General features: G+C 33.2%; 3 protein-coding genes across 3 annotated transcripts; 1 reads left to right on the top strand and 2 right to left on the bottom strand.

Moving 5' to 3' along the window:
- The first annotated feature begins 4,742 nt into the window (after positions 1-4,742).
- LOC139490251 (putative nuclease HARBI1) lies at positions 4,743-5,480 on the top strand. The gene has a single exon (XM_071277103.1). The coding sequence runs from the start codon at positions 4,743-4,745 to the stop codon at positions 5,478-5,480; it is 738 nt and encodes a 245-aa protein (XP_071133204.1).
- Positions 5,481-5,488: 8 nt separating this feature from the next.
- On the bottom strand, positions 5,489-7,801 carry LOC139489329 (uncharacterized). The gene is made up of 3 exons (XM_071275640.1): positions 7,048-7,801; positions 6,258-6,438; positions 5,489-5,832 (listed from the first exon to the last, which is right to left on the bottom strand). The coding sequence occupies exons 1-3, from the start codon at positions 7,388-7,390 to the stop codon at positions 5,604-5,606; spliced, it is 753 nt and encodes a 250-aa protein (XP_071131741.1). The 5' UTR covers positions 7,391-7,801; the 3' UTR covers positions 5,489-5,603.
- A 933-nt stretch (positions 7,802-8,734) lies between these two features.
- LOC139490250 (zinc finger MYM-type protein 2-like) lies at positions 8,735-11,125 on the bottom strand. The gene is made up of 2 exons (XM_071277102.1): positions 10,692-11,125; positions 8,735-8,948 (listed from the first exon to the last, which is right to left on the bottom strand). Exons 1-2 carry the CDS (start codon positions 11,123-11,125, stop codon positions 8,735-8,737), a joined length of 648 nt encoding a protein of 215 aa, XP_071133203.1.
- Between the last annotated feature and the right edge of the window lie 7,642 nt (positions 11,126-18,767).

Below are 18,767 nucleotides of genomic sequence, written 5' to 3'. Positions count from 1 at the left end.
TTTTGGAAGAAAAAACCAAAATTAAAAAAAAAAATACCCCCAATAATGTTGTACCATAACCCCAAAATCAATTCTAGTCTTCCTTTTGTGTATTGAACCTCCTAGTGAAATTTCATGGAGATCCATTATCTTATACTCAAGTTAATGTCTCAAACCAAATGTGTCTATTTGAAAGCAACTATGAAATGATTAAGCATTACTCGAAAGCAAATTTTTGACATGCTTGTATTTCCAATTTCCATTCTCAATTTTATTTTGCTGTCATATAAGAACTTGAAAAGTAAGCTACATCATGTACATGTAACAAAAACAAATATATGCAAGAAATGACATAAAACCATAAAACCGACTCTGAATTTAATAGTACATGATATTGATTTAGAACTCGCAAACTGGAGATGATCAGAAATACAAATGGTTTTTATTCGAGTCAGATTTTTATTACCGAAACCCTTCAGCGATATCAATTAAAATTATTTAGTCAAAATTTAACACTAGTATTAAGATTTATCATATCAGTCAAATTGGCAAATATGGCCTTAATAATAATTATCACCTAAAAAATACTGTGTACAGACTGACATGTGCGGTTTGGGAAGTTTTTATGTTTTTAGATAATATATAAGTTAAATTTATTTTGCATACCTGAAAGATAAAATTATTTTTGGTAAAGATCTGGATTCAAAATATTTTTTTTGTCCTCTGCTTGAACAGATTTTTTATTCATCAATTTTGGAATCAGAATATTTTTTCAGGAAAATAGCATAACCCCTCTTGCCTTTTCAAGTTCTATGTTTGTTCCCTAAACATTGAACATCTGAACTTTATTTTAGACATAAACAATACGTTAATGTAGCCTTCGACATTCGTTTGAACATGCATGAAATATTTGCCACTGGACGTTAATTAACAAACAACCATCAATACATAGGACAATGTCTTAGTATAAAGCTGGCATTTAAGGTAGCGCCTTCCTCATATTAGTTCAGTGATAATGGACGTCTTACTAAACTCCAAAATATACACAAAATACAAAAATTAAAAATCATACAAGACAAAAAAGGCCAGAGGCTCCTGACTTAGGAATAGGTGAAAAATGCGGCGGGGCGAAACATGTTTTTTTTTAGCTTTCAACCTTATTTGAGAACATTTTCTAAGTCCAAGGACCATAAGTCTGCAAACAAAATCATTAGACCAAAATTAAATTTTAACTTGACCAATAACTCTTCATGGTTAAACTCTATGGCAAATATGAAGTCACTACCTTCGAGCATGACAGCAAAAATGCAGAAGTGGTAAAAAGAAATCAGACCGGAACAACATTAGAACTTGATCTGCAACTTGTCTTAGCTTTAGCTGGCACTTATGGATGAAGCATCGTTTTGGAATAAAGAACGATAACTCTCTCTACACGACCCATCTGAAAAGTTTCGTCTATCTCGAAAAATTTCGTACGACTATTTTTTTTTAATGGCGGCCGAATTTAACGTTTCAACGCGATCTTGAAAAAAAAGGGACAGATTGGAATAATTTCGATGTTAAAAACGACATGTATTTTTATTGGTTTGATAAAACAAGTATTCAGAAATTTTGGTAACTTGTGTAGCTTATTTAAATTTTATTGAACCACGGAAATTACCGAAGTTAGGACAAAAACATCTGACGCCATGTTTCGTCTGCTTCAACATTCCATTATCCTAGCAGTGAGGTAAAAACAAATTACCTAAATAATCACAGGTGCTTCATTTAAAAGTCACAAAATCATAGTTAACGATAACATATTTAGCGTAAAAATTCCGTCCAGCCATGGGAACACAGAAAAAACCTCTGCAGGCAATACAATTCGGATTTTTTTTATAATAGCCATTCGGCATGCGGGGTAAACTCCAGTGCACTGGTCCACCATGACTACTTATGTTCATCTGCCACATTATTCCCCACATCAAGGAACATTGATAATTATACTGTTGAATGTGATCACGGTTGTTCATGTATAGTCAATAACGAATCCAGCATTTTTCATAAGAAGGGCCCGCTGACGGGGTGCTCTAGTCCTGATTCAGTGATTCCCTATATAATCAAAAAAAAATTCCAAGAAAAGGGAGACCCTTCCCCTCTCTGGATTCTATGATAGCCCACAGACTAATTGAAAACTTAACAAAAGTTTAAAACATAAAAAAATATTCAAATAATTCACAATCTTCTAATTCAGTTCTTCCTTTGGCAAACTCTCAACAAATCTTTTCATTGATTATGTTACACCTTATACAGTCACAGGAGATGGAAACTGGTTTGTTTTCTCTCTCTAAGTTCAATTATAAAAGGAGACTTGAGTCTGTATAGCACATTTACAACTGACTACTGTATATATTGTATGCTCCCATATTGTTCAAAATTAGATTTTATGGGAAGATGGAGTTATTATGATAACCCATGTCCCATGAGAATATCATGACTTTGATAGGTATAAAGAGGGCATGTCACTTGGAAGTGTGTGGGCTACATCCTAAAATTCAAGCTACAGCAGTCGTCTGCATATTTAATGCATCAGTTTAAACATGTCAGATCAAAACACCTTCACTCTACCAAGTACTTTATCACTATTAGATCACTATCAGGTTCACATTTCAACCTATTTGGCAATACACACTTATGGTTATACATGTATTACATCACAGTACCAAAATTGTACCCAGTACCCAATGCACCTTTTCAGCCGAAATAAAACATGCAAAAATCTTACAAGTTTTCTTTCACCATGTAAAGTTATCTTATTATCTTTTTAAAATGAGCAAATTAAATTTTTTACCAACATCCTTTTCTTCAAAAAATAATAGTTACAGCATGGAATAATGTAACATTGTTCGAAATGTTTGAAGAAATAAAACAAAATCTCTGTTTATATCCCAGTTTTAAGGATTTGAAATTAACCATACATGTAATGATGTATGGAATTTTGGTACTGACCTCATTACAGTATCATGGATTGTTTGGATGTAATTTTAAACCCATTTTTCAATGACTCTTGATAGACTCAAAATTAAATTGGTGTAACTATATTGTAAACAAAGATAGTCTACAATATAAGCACAAAATAAACTTTTGTCTGGTTCAATAAAAAAAGTTGGTAAAAAAAGGGGGGACAATTTAGGTATTCTCAACAGAACTAGAAATTTATTTTCATGATAAAAACAAAACAAAAAGTACACACCTAAAGGCGATAAAATGCTACGCAACGCACAGCCTGACACAACCAAAGATGTATATTTAGCATATAAAAAACATCAATTCTTCTTCCGTTAACACCCATATACATGTACCACAACCACTGATAATAATCATACTAATAACAAAAATAGTAAAGTGCAATACCACACGACAGAGCCGAGGGCTGGTTTAATAACAACCATTAAATATTTATTGTATACAAATTTCGAATCAGTACAAAAAGTCATCATTTATATAGATATATATACAACTCGTCTAAACATCAACCAAATTATGTTAGATTTGTTAATTTGCTTCCGCAAATTCTTGTTCTTCCCTCGCCGGGATACGAACCTATGCTACTGAGATATCGTGACACCAAATCTCCTGCACTATAGTCTTCCCGCTAGATATATATGTACTAGTATTTCAATACACACAAACATTTGTAAACAATCGATCTCTTAATGCATGAAACAAAATATCAAATAGCATGGATGTAAAAATTAACGTGACCTATCGAGTAGACCCTGTCGTGCCGAATGATTTAACCGCCAAATCACACAAACCACTTAACCTAAACGCCACCTATATGGGCAGATAATTCAGAAGAAAATAATTTCATTCTAATTCATAAAATCAACCGACTGAAATTATATTTCTTCTTCCGTTAACACCCATATACCACAACCACTGATAATAATCATACTAATAACAAAAATTAGAACATAGTAAAGTGCTTTCGACCAATGAAATGCAAGGATTTTCACCCTCTTAATAGTGAAGAATGACACAAAACATGTTCTTATTTAGTGATTATCTAAGGCCGTGTTCACACCAAACGCTATGTAGAGTAAACATGTTTACAATTAGTTTAGTGAAGTGTACACTAGTTTCACATTACATTTGTTCACATCTATACACATTGTTTAGTTACTTGTACATGAGATTTGTTCACACTTGTAAACTATATGTCATTTAAATGTTCAATACATATTTATCGGACGAGTTATCTAGCAGTCATGAAAGCCATTTTGATGATATACAGTTCTTTAAAGATACAAAAGATTTCTCAATTACGCAACAAAAAACGTAGGCTGCAGCAGCGGGCTTATAGAAGAAGAAGAAGAATAGAGATGTTCAGGATATTGCAGCAAAGAAGGGTAACTGCATTTTTATCATTTTTGTTTGTTTCCAATGGCATTTCTCCTCCAAGGAGTATTTGGCAAAGACAAAGGAGTGACAACTGGTGGGAACATGTTGTAAATGGGTCCTGGAAGGAGAATGACTTTCGTGAAAACTTCAGGCTATCAAAGCAAACGTTCAATTTTTTGTGCACGGAACTTGAGATCCACATCGAGAAAAGAAACACAAACTTCAGGAAATGCATAACTGTAAGGAAAAGGGTCGCAATTACTTTATGGCGATTAGCCACAAATGCAGAATACAGAACTATATCGCACCTATTTGCTGTTGGGAGGTCGACGTGTTGCACAATTGCAAATGACACTTGCAAAGTTATAACGGACCATTTAATGCCGAAATATATATGTCTACCTACAGGTCAAAGACTTATTGAGAATATACGAGACTTTAGACGAATCAACGGTTTTCCGCAAGTAGGTGGGGCTATAGATGGAACACATATACCTATAGTGGCACCACGTGATAATCCAGCTGATTATTACAACAGAAAAGGGTGGTATTCAATGGTATGCCAAGCAGTCGTTGATGCAAATTACTGCTTTACCAATGTTTATGTCGGATGGCCAGGCCGAGTCCATGATGCGCGCATATTTAGTAATTCAGACATTTATCGACAAGGAGAGAATGGAGAGCTATTTCCTCAACATACAGTCAATATTAATGGAACTGAGATACCTGTATTTTTATTGGGTGATGCCGCGTATCCTTTGAAATCTTGGCTGATGAGACCTTTTTCCGATTTCGGAAATTTAACTTACGAACAAAAAACTTTTAATTACAAGCATTCAAGTACACGCATGGTTGTGGAAGGATCATTTGGTAGGTTGAAAGGGAGATGGCGTTGCTTACTGAAAAGACTTGATGTCGCTACTGTACGTGTGCCTTATGTTGTTTGTTCTTGTTGTACATTACATAACTTTTGTGAAGTGCATGGTGATGGTATCAATGAACAGTGGCTAAATGGCGTTGTTGGTGATCAAGATAATGTATTTCTTGCCAATTTGCAAATTAATCAAAACAACTATGCTGAAAATATCAGGGTTGCTGTTGCGTCCTATTTAGTTTAGAGATAATATATAATTGACTTGTGTATTTATAATTCAAATGTACAATTTCTGTCATAATAACTGATGTGACCACTTGATTTATAAATTATAACAAAATTACTAAAAATCTATAACTTTTTTTATTTATTTTTTTGCTGCAAATATTTTAGCTAGTTCCAGTAAAAAGTCTTGTTGCTTTTTTTCTTGTTCTTCTTCTCTCTTTTGTCTATTTTCTTCTTCTTTTGCCTCCATTTCCATTCTTTTCTTTTCAAATTCAAAAAAACGTTCCTCGCTTTTTTGTTGCATTTCAAGGAAAGATGTCATCAGATCCTCTGTGTTTGAACGTTTCCTTGATTTTCTGTCATCGTTGTTGCTTAAAAATACAAAAGACATGGTTTTCAATTTTTTTTAAATATCATATTTGGTAAAAGTTTAATTATTTGATATTCTGAAAGGGAGTAAACGAATTAACCATTAAGCCAAACAAAAATGAAAACGTATGACCTATCTGAAAAAAATATATGCTTTGCCCGCCAAACCCCCCCCCCCCCCCCCCCGATGCAATGAAATACTCTTTAAGTAAGGGGGACATGCAAATAATTATTGGAACTACGTGTAAATGCAGTTTTATATGAAATGACAGCCAATTTAAAACGGATACCTATTTATGTTGAAAATGTATGTAATGGGATAATTTTATTTTACGTAAAATGTTCCCCATTGAAATAGAGGTCTTTTATGCGGACAAGAGTATGCTCTTTAAAATTATAATGCCATGCTTAGTTTTCAGTAGTTTACCTGCGAGGATTGGATACAGTATTGCCTTTATCATCCTGGGCCTGGGTTGTTGTATTTTTTTCTGGGCTGATTTCTGTTTTCTGGCAATCTGTTTCGTTATCATTTTTGTCAACTACAGTTACCGAACCGGCATTCATCTCACAAGGCACTTCATTGTTGTTGTCGTCAACCATTTCAGGAACTAAAAAAGGAAATATAGGATTATACAATATGCTTAGCATACACATATACAAGTTTAGCAAAATATATATTATAGCGAGTTGATGATTTTGAGAAACTTATTTTCGTTTTTCTCAATCCATTACTTTTGGTTGAATAAAACGATCAGGAGTTGGAACCAAGAGCAATGTCCCGATACTTCCTTGCAGATACGTCTAAACATTGATTTCTCGTTTGAAATATGTTACATGGTAATTTCGGGGACTTTTATAGCTGACTATGCGGTATGGGCTTTGCTCATTATTGAAGGCTGTACGGTTACCTATACTTGTTAATTTCTGTCTCATTTTTATATCTCGTGGAGAACTGTGTCATTGGAAATCATACCCAATATTTTCTCTATGATTTTGATGTTAAAAAAAATCATACAATGTAAATTACTGCTGACTTTTTTTTTATTTGTAAGAGAATTTCTGGAATCTGCAAGACAAGCCAAACAAAAAAAAAATCACCGAATACGCTTTTATTCGTGAATCGTTGATTAGGTATATAGAACAGTGGCAAATATTTCACGCATATTTTCTTATATGTACTTATAAAACTAGTAAATGTAAAATTGTGAAGTTCTTACCAGATGTTTTTATTCCTGAGTCAATCAAGCAGGGGGGAGCTGTACTGGCTTTTGTTCCCAACACTTCATCCAGTTGCTCAAAGAAGGGACAGAATTTCGGTGAAGCCCTACTCTCCTTGTTTGCCTTTACAATTTTCCGGTATTTTGTAGTCATTGTGTGAATTCTTACTTCACATTGCTTTCCCGTTCTGTCAATACCCTTTATCTTTAACTGTTTTGATATGTCTTCCCAAATTGGCTTCTTCCTGCACATGCTATTAAACATCTTCTGAATATGGTCCTGTTGCCATAGGCTTATTAAAGCGCCTGTTTCTGCAAACGTCCAGTCAATTCGGGAAGACATTTTCAAATGAATTATGTGGCAATAATGATGCTTTGGGTCTTGATAAGGGGTTAATAAAGATGCGTAAAGTGTTTATATATATATATAAATAGCCTTTATATATAAAACAAAAGAATATCAACTTTAAACACATAATTTTGTAAAGAACTTTATCAACAATTGATATAAATAATATTTTTATCAAGAAAACGTTTCTTCTTTAAATAGACTGCATGGTACAATTCGTGTTTTAAATATCTTGTTTTATGTACACTAAACCCACATAAGGCCTACATCGACTATCGACTGTGTGTAGATAAAACATGATTTAAACTACATGTAAACATTGAGTTTTATCAATGGGAACGCAATTATGTTTTGTTTACGTGTGAGTTACACTAACACAACACCGCATTTAGGTCAGTGTGAACACGGCCTTATTGTTATGCTCTGAATTACAAAGGGCCAATTAGTGTTGCCAATATTGCCTAGAGGCAATTCGCAAGGACAGTGTACTGAAAAAATAGTTATGACCCCAGGCTTTTTAATCAAGATTCAATTATTTGTATAAATTTAACTGTAATAAATATTCTTTAATACACAAGCAGTTCAAATTTCTAAACAATATCTCTTTTTCCATTTTTGAAAATGACAACTTTGTTTATACAATTTGGCACATTTATTGTCATGGTACTATTATCGTTTTCTTTGTCTTCGAAACTGTGCTGGTTACTTTTGGCAATGGACAAGTCATTTTCTTGCTTAACGTTTTTGCTTGTGGGTACTGGCGGCTGTAATGCCTTGCTTACATTATACTGTAATGTTTCTAACGGGCGTTTATATGTGTCGACGGCCGTTGATCGGTGACCACTTCTTGATTTTACAGTTGAATCGGAAAATCCGGCATTGAAAAGTGTGGTGCAGCATGTAACTTTCCCAGAATGGTTGGTGATATTACGATCAGTAGTTGAAATTCCCGCAGCCTTAAATAATTCCTTCATTTTGCTAGACAATGTGTTAATACCAATCGGCTGGACGCTAAAGCGAATAGAACCATCGTTAGCTTTATGTGGTAGCGGTTTACGGTAAAACCTACCTTCACGTGGAATAAGTGACAAGTATTTCTCATAAATTGTAACTAGGCATCTTGGGTTTGTTGGGTCACTTATCTGAGTTATGCGTTTGACATCAACGTTTCTGTTATTCAGGCCACCTTGTACATTCTTACACAGCCTCCCGGTATAATGGAGTAATTTATTACCAATTGTGTCCACAGAAATTCGAAATTGACTAGCATCAAGTTCTTTGTGTTCATCTAAAGCACGAAATCCAAATAACTTGCAGTTGTAGAAAAAACTATATTGGTTAGCCCATTTGAAGGGTTACAATTACTCCACTATCCCACATGGCCTCCTCGTCTGTTGTTAATATAGGGTCTGCCCTTTTTACGTTAGTTCCAATACCATTATTGGTTAGTTCTTTCATTCGACTGTCAAGACATTTTCTAAAAAGCGCAAATGTAGATGAATCCTTTTCAAAGAGGCTCACGTCATTTCTGTTACAATCTGTTCTCAGATATCTACAAAAAGTGGTGGTTTTACTCTTTGTTTTAATACATATAAAGACTTATAAAGGATTAGTAGAACTTTTTTAAAGATGAATTGGTTGAAGAAGAAATTATTTTTCAGAAAAGTAAAATAACCGACGACGAATTGCAATACAGTGAAACCTGTCTAGTACGACCTCCTTGGTACTTCAATTTTTTGTTAGATTTTGTTAGATGTTCGGTTTAACAGATTCACATCGCATAAAATTTTATATGACTGGACTTAGGATCATATATGTTAAGTTTAGGTGGGTTTTCGATTCATTCAAGGTTCTGTTTACACTGGTTTCATTGTAGTTTAAAAACGTAGTTAAAATTGAGGTTAAAATTGTCATTCGTGTTTTTCTAAACGCGAGTTTTATCTCCCGAGCGAGGGGGTGGGAGACGACCCCAGAAGACAAGAAATGTATACATGTATGAGTTTGCTTTCCAAAATTGGCCAAATGAGTTGAATATACAGCTTTTTAGTAAATCAAAACAAAATGAAATTAGCCATGTTAAAACTAGACTAATTTAAACTGTAATAGTATGTCTTAGAATTAATTATTGTTTGTTTGCTGTCTCTTCACGAATACATCATATTTCAATTATCTATTAAAAACAGTATATTGAAAGTATAGGTTGAGACAATTTAAGCATATTCGGAAATAATAACATTGGGATACATAATTATTGGCAAGCAGAATAAAATTATTAGAATATCCGAAAAATAACTGTCAAATTATTTTATTGTATTTTTTTTTGTCCATAATAGTAGTTTTAAAATAACACCTTTTTATAATATATTTTTTGGTTGAAGGGTTTGGGGTATATAAATGGTATCGAATAGAGAAAAAAACACACAAAAGGAAAGGATTTTACCTTAAAAAAAACAAGGGAACACCCTTTTGATTTTTGGAGGTTTGGGGGAGGGGAGGGGGAGGGGAAGATATTTTAAGTAAAAAAATACGATCGAACATTTTAGGAAAAAAATGCAGAATGAGCAGTGTTATAAAATCAAACTGGTAGGATGAATATGACAGGCTTGTCCTTTTTGACAGTACTTGTAAACGAAAATGCAGGAGAAAGGTTTTCTGATATGCAGTAAAAAATCAATTGATGATTTTTTTTATAAGCCCCCTGCCTAGAATTCCTGCCTCAAATGTTACATCCACAAAACAAGTTACGATACATTTTAAAAGTAAACTATTTTTAAGGAGAGGGGCTAAAATCAAATGTAAAAGGACAGGTGAAACCTTTTGCAAAAAAAAGCAGTATGACCCATGACAAAAAGTTAAAAAAAAAGGCAAGATATATATGACACAGTAAATGTAAAATGAGGATTCAGGTAAAAGTTCGTCTCCAATATGTATTGAAAAACCCAGAATGCAAACCCCCCTTTTCCACTCGAAATCAAATGTTTGCTCCCTTAAAACAAGTAAACGAACGTATTTCAACAGTTGTTGCCCCCCCCCCCCCACCCTTTTCCACCAACCCGTTTAACTATACCGAACTCCAAGACAGCGGTTACAAAAACAAATATCAAAATCAACACAAATGTAATTCATAAAATTACATTTTCATAGTTTTAGTACAATGTAACATCTACATCAAACGCTATATACTGTATTGTGGAAGCTGTGGACTACAATTCCAATAAAATGTTGATTTTGATGATTTTACTTGTAACGGCTGTCCTGGTGTTATATATATTGAAATTTAAAATTTGTAACTTACCTTTGAATGCCTGATGCTAACTGGACCAATGAATTTGGTGGATAAGGACTGGTATCAACACGTCTACATTCTTGTATAAAGTGTGCCATCCAATAGTTTAAAAGTTCATTTGAGAGTAAATTCGGATCACTTGGTATTGCATTACCACCATCAGTTATTGTTTCTTGATACAAATTTCTTTCTAAAGTCCACGCAATCCAGACGCCTAAAGCCCACTTGTTGTTATTTCTAGTCTTTTTCGGAATAGCTTTAAGAATTCTCTCTTGTAAGTCTGAATCCGACAATGGAACAGAAAATCTACGCGGGGCCGCAGCCTCACACACGACCGGCTCGTTTTCATATTTTACAAGGTCCTGAGTAGGTAAAAGCATTAAATCATTCTCGGACACTTCTTCTTTTAATTCAATTTCTTCCATGAAGAAGAGGATTATCATGTTCTTACATATACATAGTAAAGTGCAATACCACACGACAGAGCCGAGGGCCGAAAACACAAAGAACGGGAAAATTTTAAAAGGTGATCTATATTATAGTATTAATGTATGGACTTTTTCATATTGGCCCTGTAACATGCCCGAGGTGTTAATAATGGCCAAGGATGGTTGTAATGGCCCTGAGGCTGTGGCAACGCCGAGGGCCATTACAACTGTCCGAGGCCATTATTAATATCAAGGGCATGTTACAGGGCCAATATGAAAAAGTCCATATATTGATACTTTTATTAACCAACTATAAAGGCAACTTCATTCAAGAACAGTCTTCGAGTCTCGGATCCAAAATTATACAGCTATCCACAAACTACAACAGGACCAATACAGAAAAGCCCGTTTCATAACATTTCTATTTAAAAATGATTTTAATTCTTCGATTAAACAAAGAATAAGAAACTTACCGTGAAGAAGATACAGGAATTTCATAGCTGAACTTCAACTTATCTTTTCGCATTGAATTTCGCATGGAATTTTAGTCAACATTGTGACTGTCAGGGGTACTTATAAAGTGAGAAACGGAATCGAAACGAAACGAAACGAAATATAACGAAACGAAACGAAATACAACGAAACGCAACGAAATATAACGAAACGAAAAGAAATGAAAAAATGAAGAAACGAAATAAACGAAATAGGCCTATATATAATATATATATTACATTGTTATAGGGGGTAAGGATTTTGATTTAAAAAAGTGGTGTAATTAATTGTTTTTTTTATTCCAAGTTCCGAGTCCAAGTTAAGGGGGCTACCATTTGATTTTTTTTGGGAGGGGGAGGGGGAGAGGGCTATGATGAAATTTAAAAAAAGCCTGCAGGACAGGGATTTGAGTATAAAAAGGCAAGACAAGATTGTTTAGTAAAAAAGAAGGCAGGATGAGCACTTGGGCAAAAAAAACGGGATAAATTTATATAAAAAACGAAGGACCAAATATAGTGAAAAATAAAAAAAGGCAGGACAGAGATTACAACTAAATAAAATGCAGGCCAAAACATTTCATCCTAGCCCATAAAAATCAAATGGTATCTCCCTAAGTTTGAATTGGCCAAGTAGTATTTGACAAAAAATTAAAAAGTGAAATGCTAACGGCTGACGAGTAGCCATAACGAAAACTAAATTGAACTGAAAAAGAGATCTGAGGTGAACGTCCTGTGTTTGAACCTCCCTTTTTACCAAACATGAATTTGAATGGAGATATAAATTTGGAATGTTTTTCTCCTGGGTTGGAGACCCCTTCAATCTTTTGAAAATGACTGGATCCGCTGCTGACGTCGATGAGAAAGAAAATCAACATACCTAGATGGTCAGAAAGAGTCCACCATGTTTTAAGTGATTAACAAATATCTACATCGTGTTGCAAGCTGATTATCTCAATATAGATATATTGAAACATCTTACTGACAGCAATTCGGACTTGTGTGTAGGTTAAACCAATATCTTTGGTTAATTTGCTTTCAAACTGAACCATGAAATCATTACTTTTGAGTGTAGTTACTTTTGAATGTAGTTTAGTCCGACATATTTTAAGATTTTTCCAACTTACAAGTTAGTTTTTGAAAAAATTAACAAAATGCTATACTTTAATTGAAGATCTTATGAACTGTCAGAGAAAAAATAATATATTTATTAACAAAGCCTTCATATAAAAGGAAAATATTAAATTTTCAATGTCCTGTTACGTCCAACATAACCTCTGTCCAACATGCTATTTAGGTATAATTTTATGTTTTCTGACTAAATAACTATCTTTTTACATGTAAAACCCTAAACTAGAATCATTCTCCTTTCAGAAAATCATGCTACTTTTTAAATCATACATGTTGTCACACACTAACAACACTATACTGAATACTTAGCCAACTACATCAACAGCACCACACAATTGCATAACATAAGGGTCAGATTCATTTCGTTGTATTTCGTCTCTTCATTTTTCATTTCGTTTCGTTTCGTTATCTTTCGTTGCGTTTCGTTGTATTTCGTTTCGTTTCGTTATATTTCGTTTCGTTTCGTTATATTTCGTTTCGTTTCGTTTCGATTCCGTTTCTGACTTTATAAGTACCCGACTGTCAGATGTAATTTCTGATTTCTCATCCAAGTACTTAATTTTATGCTATTAAAATTCATTTCATCTAGCAAATAAAAAGTAGCTGGGAAGAATAAATCAGACAGTTTAACTATTCTAAAGTCTGCATTCTGAGGATTGAACAACGGAAATGAAACAGTGATAATAATCGAAAGTCGTACTCGAAAAAGGCTGTGAAATATTTCCGTTTCAAGTCGTTACAAAACAATGTCAATGAACATCATTTAGGTGGCACGGTAGTATTTCCTGGCCATAAGGGATAATGATAGCCTTTTTAGAATTTTCACCACTTTCTAACACTGCAAAAAAATTCTACATTCACAGTTAACTGAAGTACTTTCATTTTACCATTCAGAAATGAATTTGGATATATACCATGACCGTTTACTTTTTTTGCTATTTTTAAAATCCTAAGGCCACTAGTACTTTTAGGTCTTTTATGGTGCAGTGAATGCAAAATTTTAAAAAATTCTCAAAAATTCATTTTCATCTGTATATAAATTTATTTCATATTTTTCTACACCTGATTCATCACTCAGTTTGGGAAAGTATGTTCAGTTGATACTGTATTTTTTGTCCAATCACACTGTTTAGATACATTTACCTAAGTAGGGTACACAAAAGAGCAACCTAAATTCTGGAAAGCAAATACTATCGTGCCACCTTAACCAAGACATAACAAACTTGAAACCAGTCATGACACCTATGATGCATAGACTTCTTATTTTGGAACATATTACAATAAAGAATACTAGTCTGCACTCATTTCTTACCCAAAAAAAATGAAACATTACATCCCTACCCCATCTGGCAGATTTTCACTTTTTTTTTTCATCTTACCATTTTTACTTAAGGAGTGAACAAAACCCAAATATATGATGTTTCAAATCAACACAGAAGTCAAACATGATGATTCAGGAGGAATTAGTGGATTGCCAACTCTGTTTATGGTTAATCTGACTGAAAGAAACAGTTTTAGCACCAAATCATGAAAACTGGTATTAAAGTCCATTCCACATTTTACAGCATGCCTTATATTACTTCAAACATTTTCAGATTATGAGAATAATACAACAAGAGTCTTTAGATTGCAGTTAACTATTACATGTATTCCAAAATCTGTTTGACAATACATGTACTAGAACACATCTCTAAGTTGACTGTTTGTCTATTTCTCATGTATGCATTAAGTTAAATTATGTCCCCTTACATAATCAATTTGCCTTTATTGTGCTTTTCACTGTCAGAAAATCTTAACAACTAATGGTATTTGCATGGAAAATGAATAAACCATTTAATCTTGCTGATATAACATCATAAATACATTCTTTGTCAAAAATAAGGTATATTCAATGTAAAGAAACCCCTATTTCTATCTCTATTTCAGACCAGTATGAGAGCTTAATGAATAAGTAAGGACCCCTTAACCTCTTACTAGTTCCCCTAAAGCTCCAACTGGTGTCATGTTACATCAGAACTACAAATTAAACCTCAAGAAAACTAGTATAGCTGTACTTGTGTTGAAAAAAAAAAGAAATTATGCAATTTGTTTATTTCGGTGAAAATAATAGGATGTACATGCAACCGAAGAATGTTGCGTCTCAAATTCCAGTGATTGCACATGTGTCAGACACTGCGAAAAGTCAAAGCGAGCATTTATAATTAAAAATGTAGTGCAAGTTACATAAAAATAATGAATTTCTACTTTCTAGGTAAATTTTTACATTATTACCTACAGATCAGGCAAAATTTGCTGAATCAGCAATTTTTACTCTCAGGGGTGGAATTTAAGGCTTGTTTTTATCATAGTTGCCCTTAATCAACTTTGTATTGATCAACTTACAAATTGCATAGGTAAAAAAAGTTCCTTTATTGATTTAGTGTAAATATATATACCCCTTAACCAAGACATAACAAACTTGAAACCAGTCATGACACCTATGATGCATAGACTTCTTATTTTGGAACATATTACAATAAAGAATACTAGTATGCACTCATTTCTTACCCCAAAAAAATGAAACATTACATCCCTACCCCATCTGGCAGATTTTCACTTTTTTTTCATCTTACCATTTTTACTTAAGGAGTGAACAAAACCCAAATATATGATGTTTCAAATCAACACAGAAGTCAAACATGATGATTCAGGAGGAATTAGTGGATTGCCAACTCTGTTTATGGTTAATCTGACTGAAAGAAACAGTTTTAGCACCAAATCATGAAAACTGGTATTAAAGTCCATTCCACATTTTACAGCATGCCTTATATTACTTCAAACATTTTCAGATTATGAGAATAATACAACAAGAGTCTTTAGATTGCAGTTAACTATTACATGTATTCCAAAATCTGTTTGACAATACATGTACTAGAACACATCTCTAAGTTGACTGTTTGTCTATTTCTCATGTATGCATTAAGTTAAATTATGTCCCCTTACATAATCAATTTGCCTTTATTGTGCTTTTCACTGTCAGAAAATCTTAACAACTAATGGTATTTGCATGGAAAATGAATAAACCATTTAATCTTGCTGATATAACATCATAAATACATTCTTTGTCAAAAATAAGGTATATTCAATGTAAAGAAACCCCTATTTCTATCTCTATTTCAGACCAGTATGAGAGCTTAATGAATAAGTAAGGACCCCTTAACCTCTTACTAGTTCCCCTAAAGCTCCAACTGGTGTCATGTTACATCAGAACTACAAATTAAACCTCAAGAAAACTAGTATAGCTGTACTTGTGTTGAAAAAAATAAGAAATTATGCAATTTGTTTATTTCGGTGAAAATAATAGGATGTACATGCAACCGAAGAATGTCGCGTCTCAAATTCCAGTGATTGCACATGTGTCAGACACTGCGAAAAGTCAAAGCGAGCATTTATAATTAAAAATGTAGTGCAAGTTACATAAAAATAATGAATTTCTACTTTCTAGGTAAATTTTTACATTATTACCTACAGATCAGGCAAAATTTGCTGAATCAGCAATTTTTACTCTCAGGGGTGGAATTTAAGGCTTGTTTTTATCATAGTTGCCCTTAATCAACTTTGTATTGATAAACTTACAAATTGCATAGGTAAAAAAAGTTCCTTTATTGATTTAGTGTAAAAATATATATCCCCCTTAACCAAGACATAACAAACTTGAAACCAGTCATGACACCTATGATGCATAGACTTCTTATTTTGGAACATATTACAATAAAGAATACTAGTCTGCACTCATTTCTTACCCAAAAAAAATGAAACATTACATCCCTACCCCATCTGGCAGATTTTCACTTTTTTTTCATCTTACCATTTTTACTTAAGAGGTGAACAAAACCCAAATATATGATGTTTCAAATCAACACAGAAGTCAAACATGATGATTCAGGAGGAATTAGTGGATTGCCAACTCTGTTTATGGTTAATCTGACTGAAAGAAACAGTTTTAGCACCAAATCATGAAAACTGGTATTAAAGTCCATTCCACATTTTACAGCATGCCTTATATTACTTCAAACATTTTCAGATTATGAGAATAATACAACAAGAGTCTTTAGATTGCAGTTAACTATTGCATGTATTCCAAAATCTGTTTGACAATACATGTACTAGAACACATCTCTAAGTTGACTGTTTGTCTATTTCTCATGTATGCATTAAGTTAAATTATGTCCCCTTACATAATCAATTTGCCTTTATTGTGCTTTTCACTGTCAGAAAATCTGAACAACTAATGGTATTTGCATGGAAAATGAATAAACCATTTAATCTTGCTGATATAACATCATAAATACATTCTTTGTCAAAAATAAGGTATATTCAATGTAAAGAAACCCCTATTTCTATCTCTATTTCAGACCAGTATGAGAGCTTAATGAATAAGTAAGGACCCCTTAACCTCTTACTAGTTCCCCTAAAGCTCCAACTGGTGTCATGTTACATCAGAACTACAAATTAAACCTCAAGAAAACTAGTATAGCTGTACTTGTGTTGAAAAAAATAAGAAATTATGCAATTTGTTTATTTCGGTGAAAATAATAGGATGTACATGCAACCGAAGAATGTCGCGTCTCAAATTCCAGTGATTGCACATGTGTCAGACACTGCGAAAAGTCAAAGCGAGCATTTATAATTAAAAATGTAGTGCAAGTTACATAAAAATAATGAATTTCTACTTTCTAGGTAAATTTTTACATTATTACCTACAGATCAGGCAAAATTTGCTGAATCAGCAATTTTTACTCTCAGGGGTGGAATTTAAGGCTTGTTTTTATCATAGTTGCCCTTAATCAACTTTGTATTGATAAACTTACAAATTGCATAGGTAAAAAAAGTTCCTTTATTGATTTAGTGTAAAAATATATATCCCCCTTAACCAAGACATAACAAACTTGAAACCAGTCATGACACCTATGATGCATAGACTTCTTATTTTGGAACATATTACAATAAAGAATACTAGTCTGCACTCATTTCTTACCCAAAAAAAATGAAACATTACATCCCTACCCCATCTGGCAGATTTTCACTTTTTTTTCATCTTACCATTTTTACTTAAGGAGTGAACAAAACCCAAATATATGATGTTTCAAATCAACACAGAAGTCAAACATGATGATTCAGGAGGAATTAGTGGATTGCCAACTCTGTTTATGGTTAATCTGACTGAAAGAAACAGTTTTAGCACCAAATCATGAAAACTGGTATTAAAGTCCATTCCACATTTTACAGCATGCCTTATATTACTTCAAATATTTTCAGATTATGAGAATAATACAACAAGAGTCTTTAGATTGCAGTTAACTATTACATGTATTCCAAAATCTGTTTGACAATACATGTACTAGAACACATCTCTAAGTTGACTGTTTGTCTATTTCTCATGTATGCATTAAGTTAAATTATGTCCCCTTACATAATCAATTTGCCTTTATTGTGCTTTTCACTGTCAGAAAATCTTAACAACTAATGGTATTTGCATGGAAAATGAATAAACCATTTAATCTTGCTGATATAACATCATAAATACATTCTTTGTCAAAAATAAGGTATATTCAATGTAAAGAAACCCCTATTTCTATCTCTATTTCAGACCAGTATGAGAGCTTAATGAATAAGTAAGGACCCCTTAACCTCTTACTAGTTCCCCTAAAGCTCCAACTGGTGTCATGTTACATCAGAACTACAAATTAAACCTCAAGAAAACTAGTATAGCTGTACTTGTGTTGAAAAAAATAAGAAATTATGCAATTTGTTTATTTCGGTGAAAATAATAGGATGTACATGCAACCGAAGAATGTCGCGTCTCAAATTCCAGTGATTGCACATGTGTCAGACACTGCGAAAAGTCAAAGCGAGCATTTATAATTAAAAATGTAGTGCAAGTTACATAAAAATAATGAATTTCTACTTTCTAGGTAAATTTTTACATTATTACCTACAGATCAGGCAAAATTTGCTGAATCAGCAATTTTTACTCTCAGGGGTGGAATTTAAGGCTT

Source organism: Mytilus edulis, chromosome 9, assembly GCF_963676685.1.
Source record: "Mytilus edulis chromosome 9, xbMytEdul2.2, whole genome shotgun sequence".
In the NCBI taxonomy this organism is placed as follows: domain Eukaryota; kingdom Metazoa; phylum Mollusca; class Bivalvia; order Mytilida; family Mytilidae; genus Mytilus; species Mytilus edulis.
This window is presented reverse-complemented; position numbering and strand designations above follow the sequence as displayed.

What these genes read in the sequence shown, in the direction of transcription:
- LOC139490251 (XM_071277103.1), top strand. Translation starts at nt 4,743, where the DNA reads ATGCCGAAATATATATGTCTACCTACAGGTCAAAGACTTATTGAGAAT.
- LOC139489329 (XM_071275640.1), bottom strand. Translation starts at nt 7,390, where the DNA reads ATGTCTTCCCGAATTGACTGGACGTTTGCAGAAACAGGCGCTTTAATA. An exon ending in CTCAGGAATAAAAACATCTG is followed by an intron (nt 6,439 to 7,047) that starts GTAAGAACTTCA and finishes TTCCTTTTTTAG; the next exon opens with TTCCTGAAATGGTTGACGAC. An exon ending in ACTGTATCCAATCCTCGCAG is followed by an intron (nt 5,833 to 6,257) that starts GTAAACTACTGA and finishes TGTATTTTTAAG; the next exon opens with CAACAACGATGACAGAAAAT.
- LOC139490250 (XM_071277102.1), bottom strand. Translation starts at nt 11,125, where the DNA reads ATGATAATCCTCTTCTTCATGGAAGAAATTGAATTAAAAGAAGAAGTG. An exon ending in TTAGCATCAGGCATTCAAAG is followed by an intron (nt 8,949 to 10,691) that starts GTAAGTTACAAA and finishes CACTTTTTGTAG; the next exon opens with ATATCTGAGAACAGATTGTA.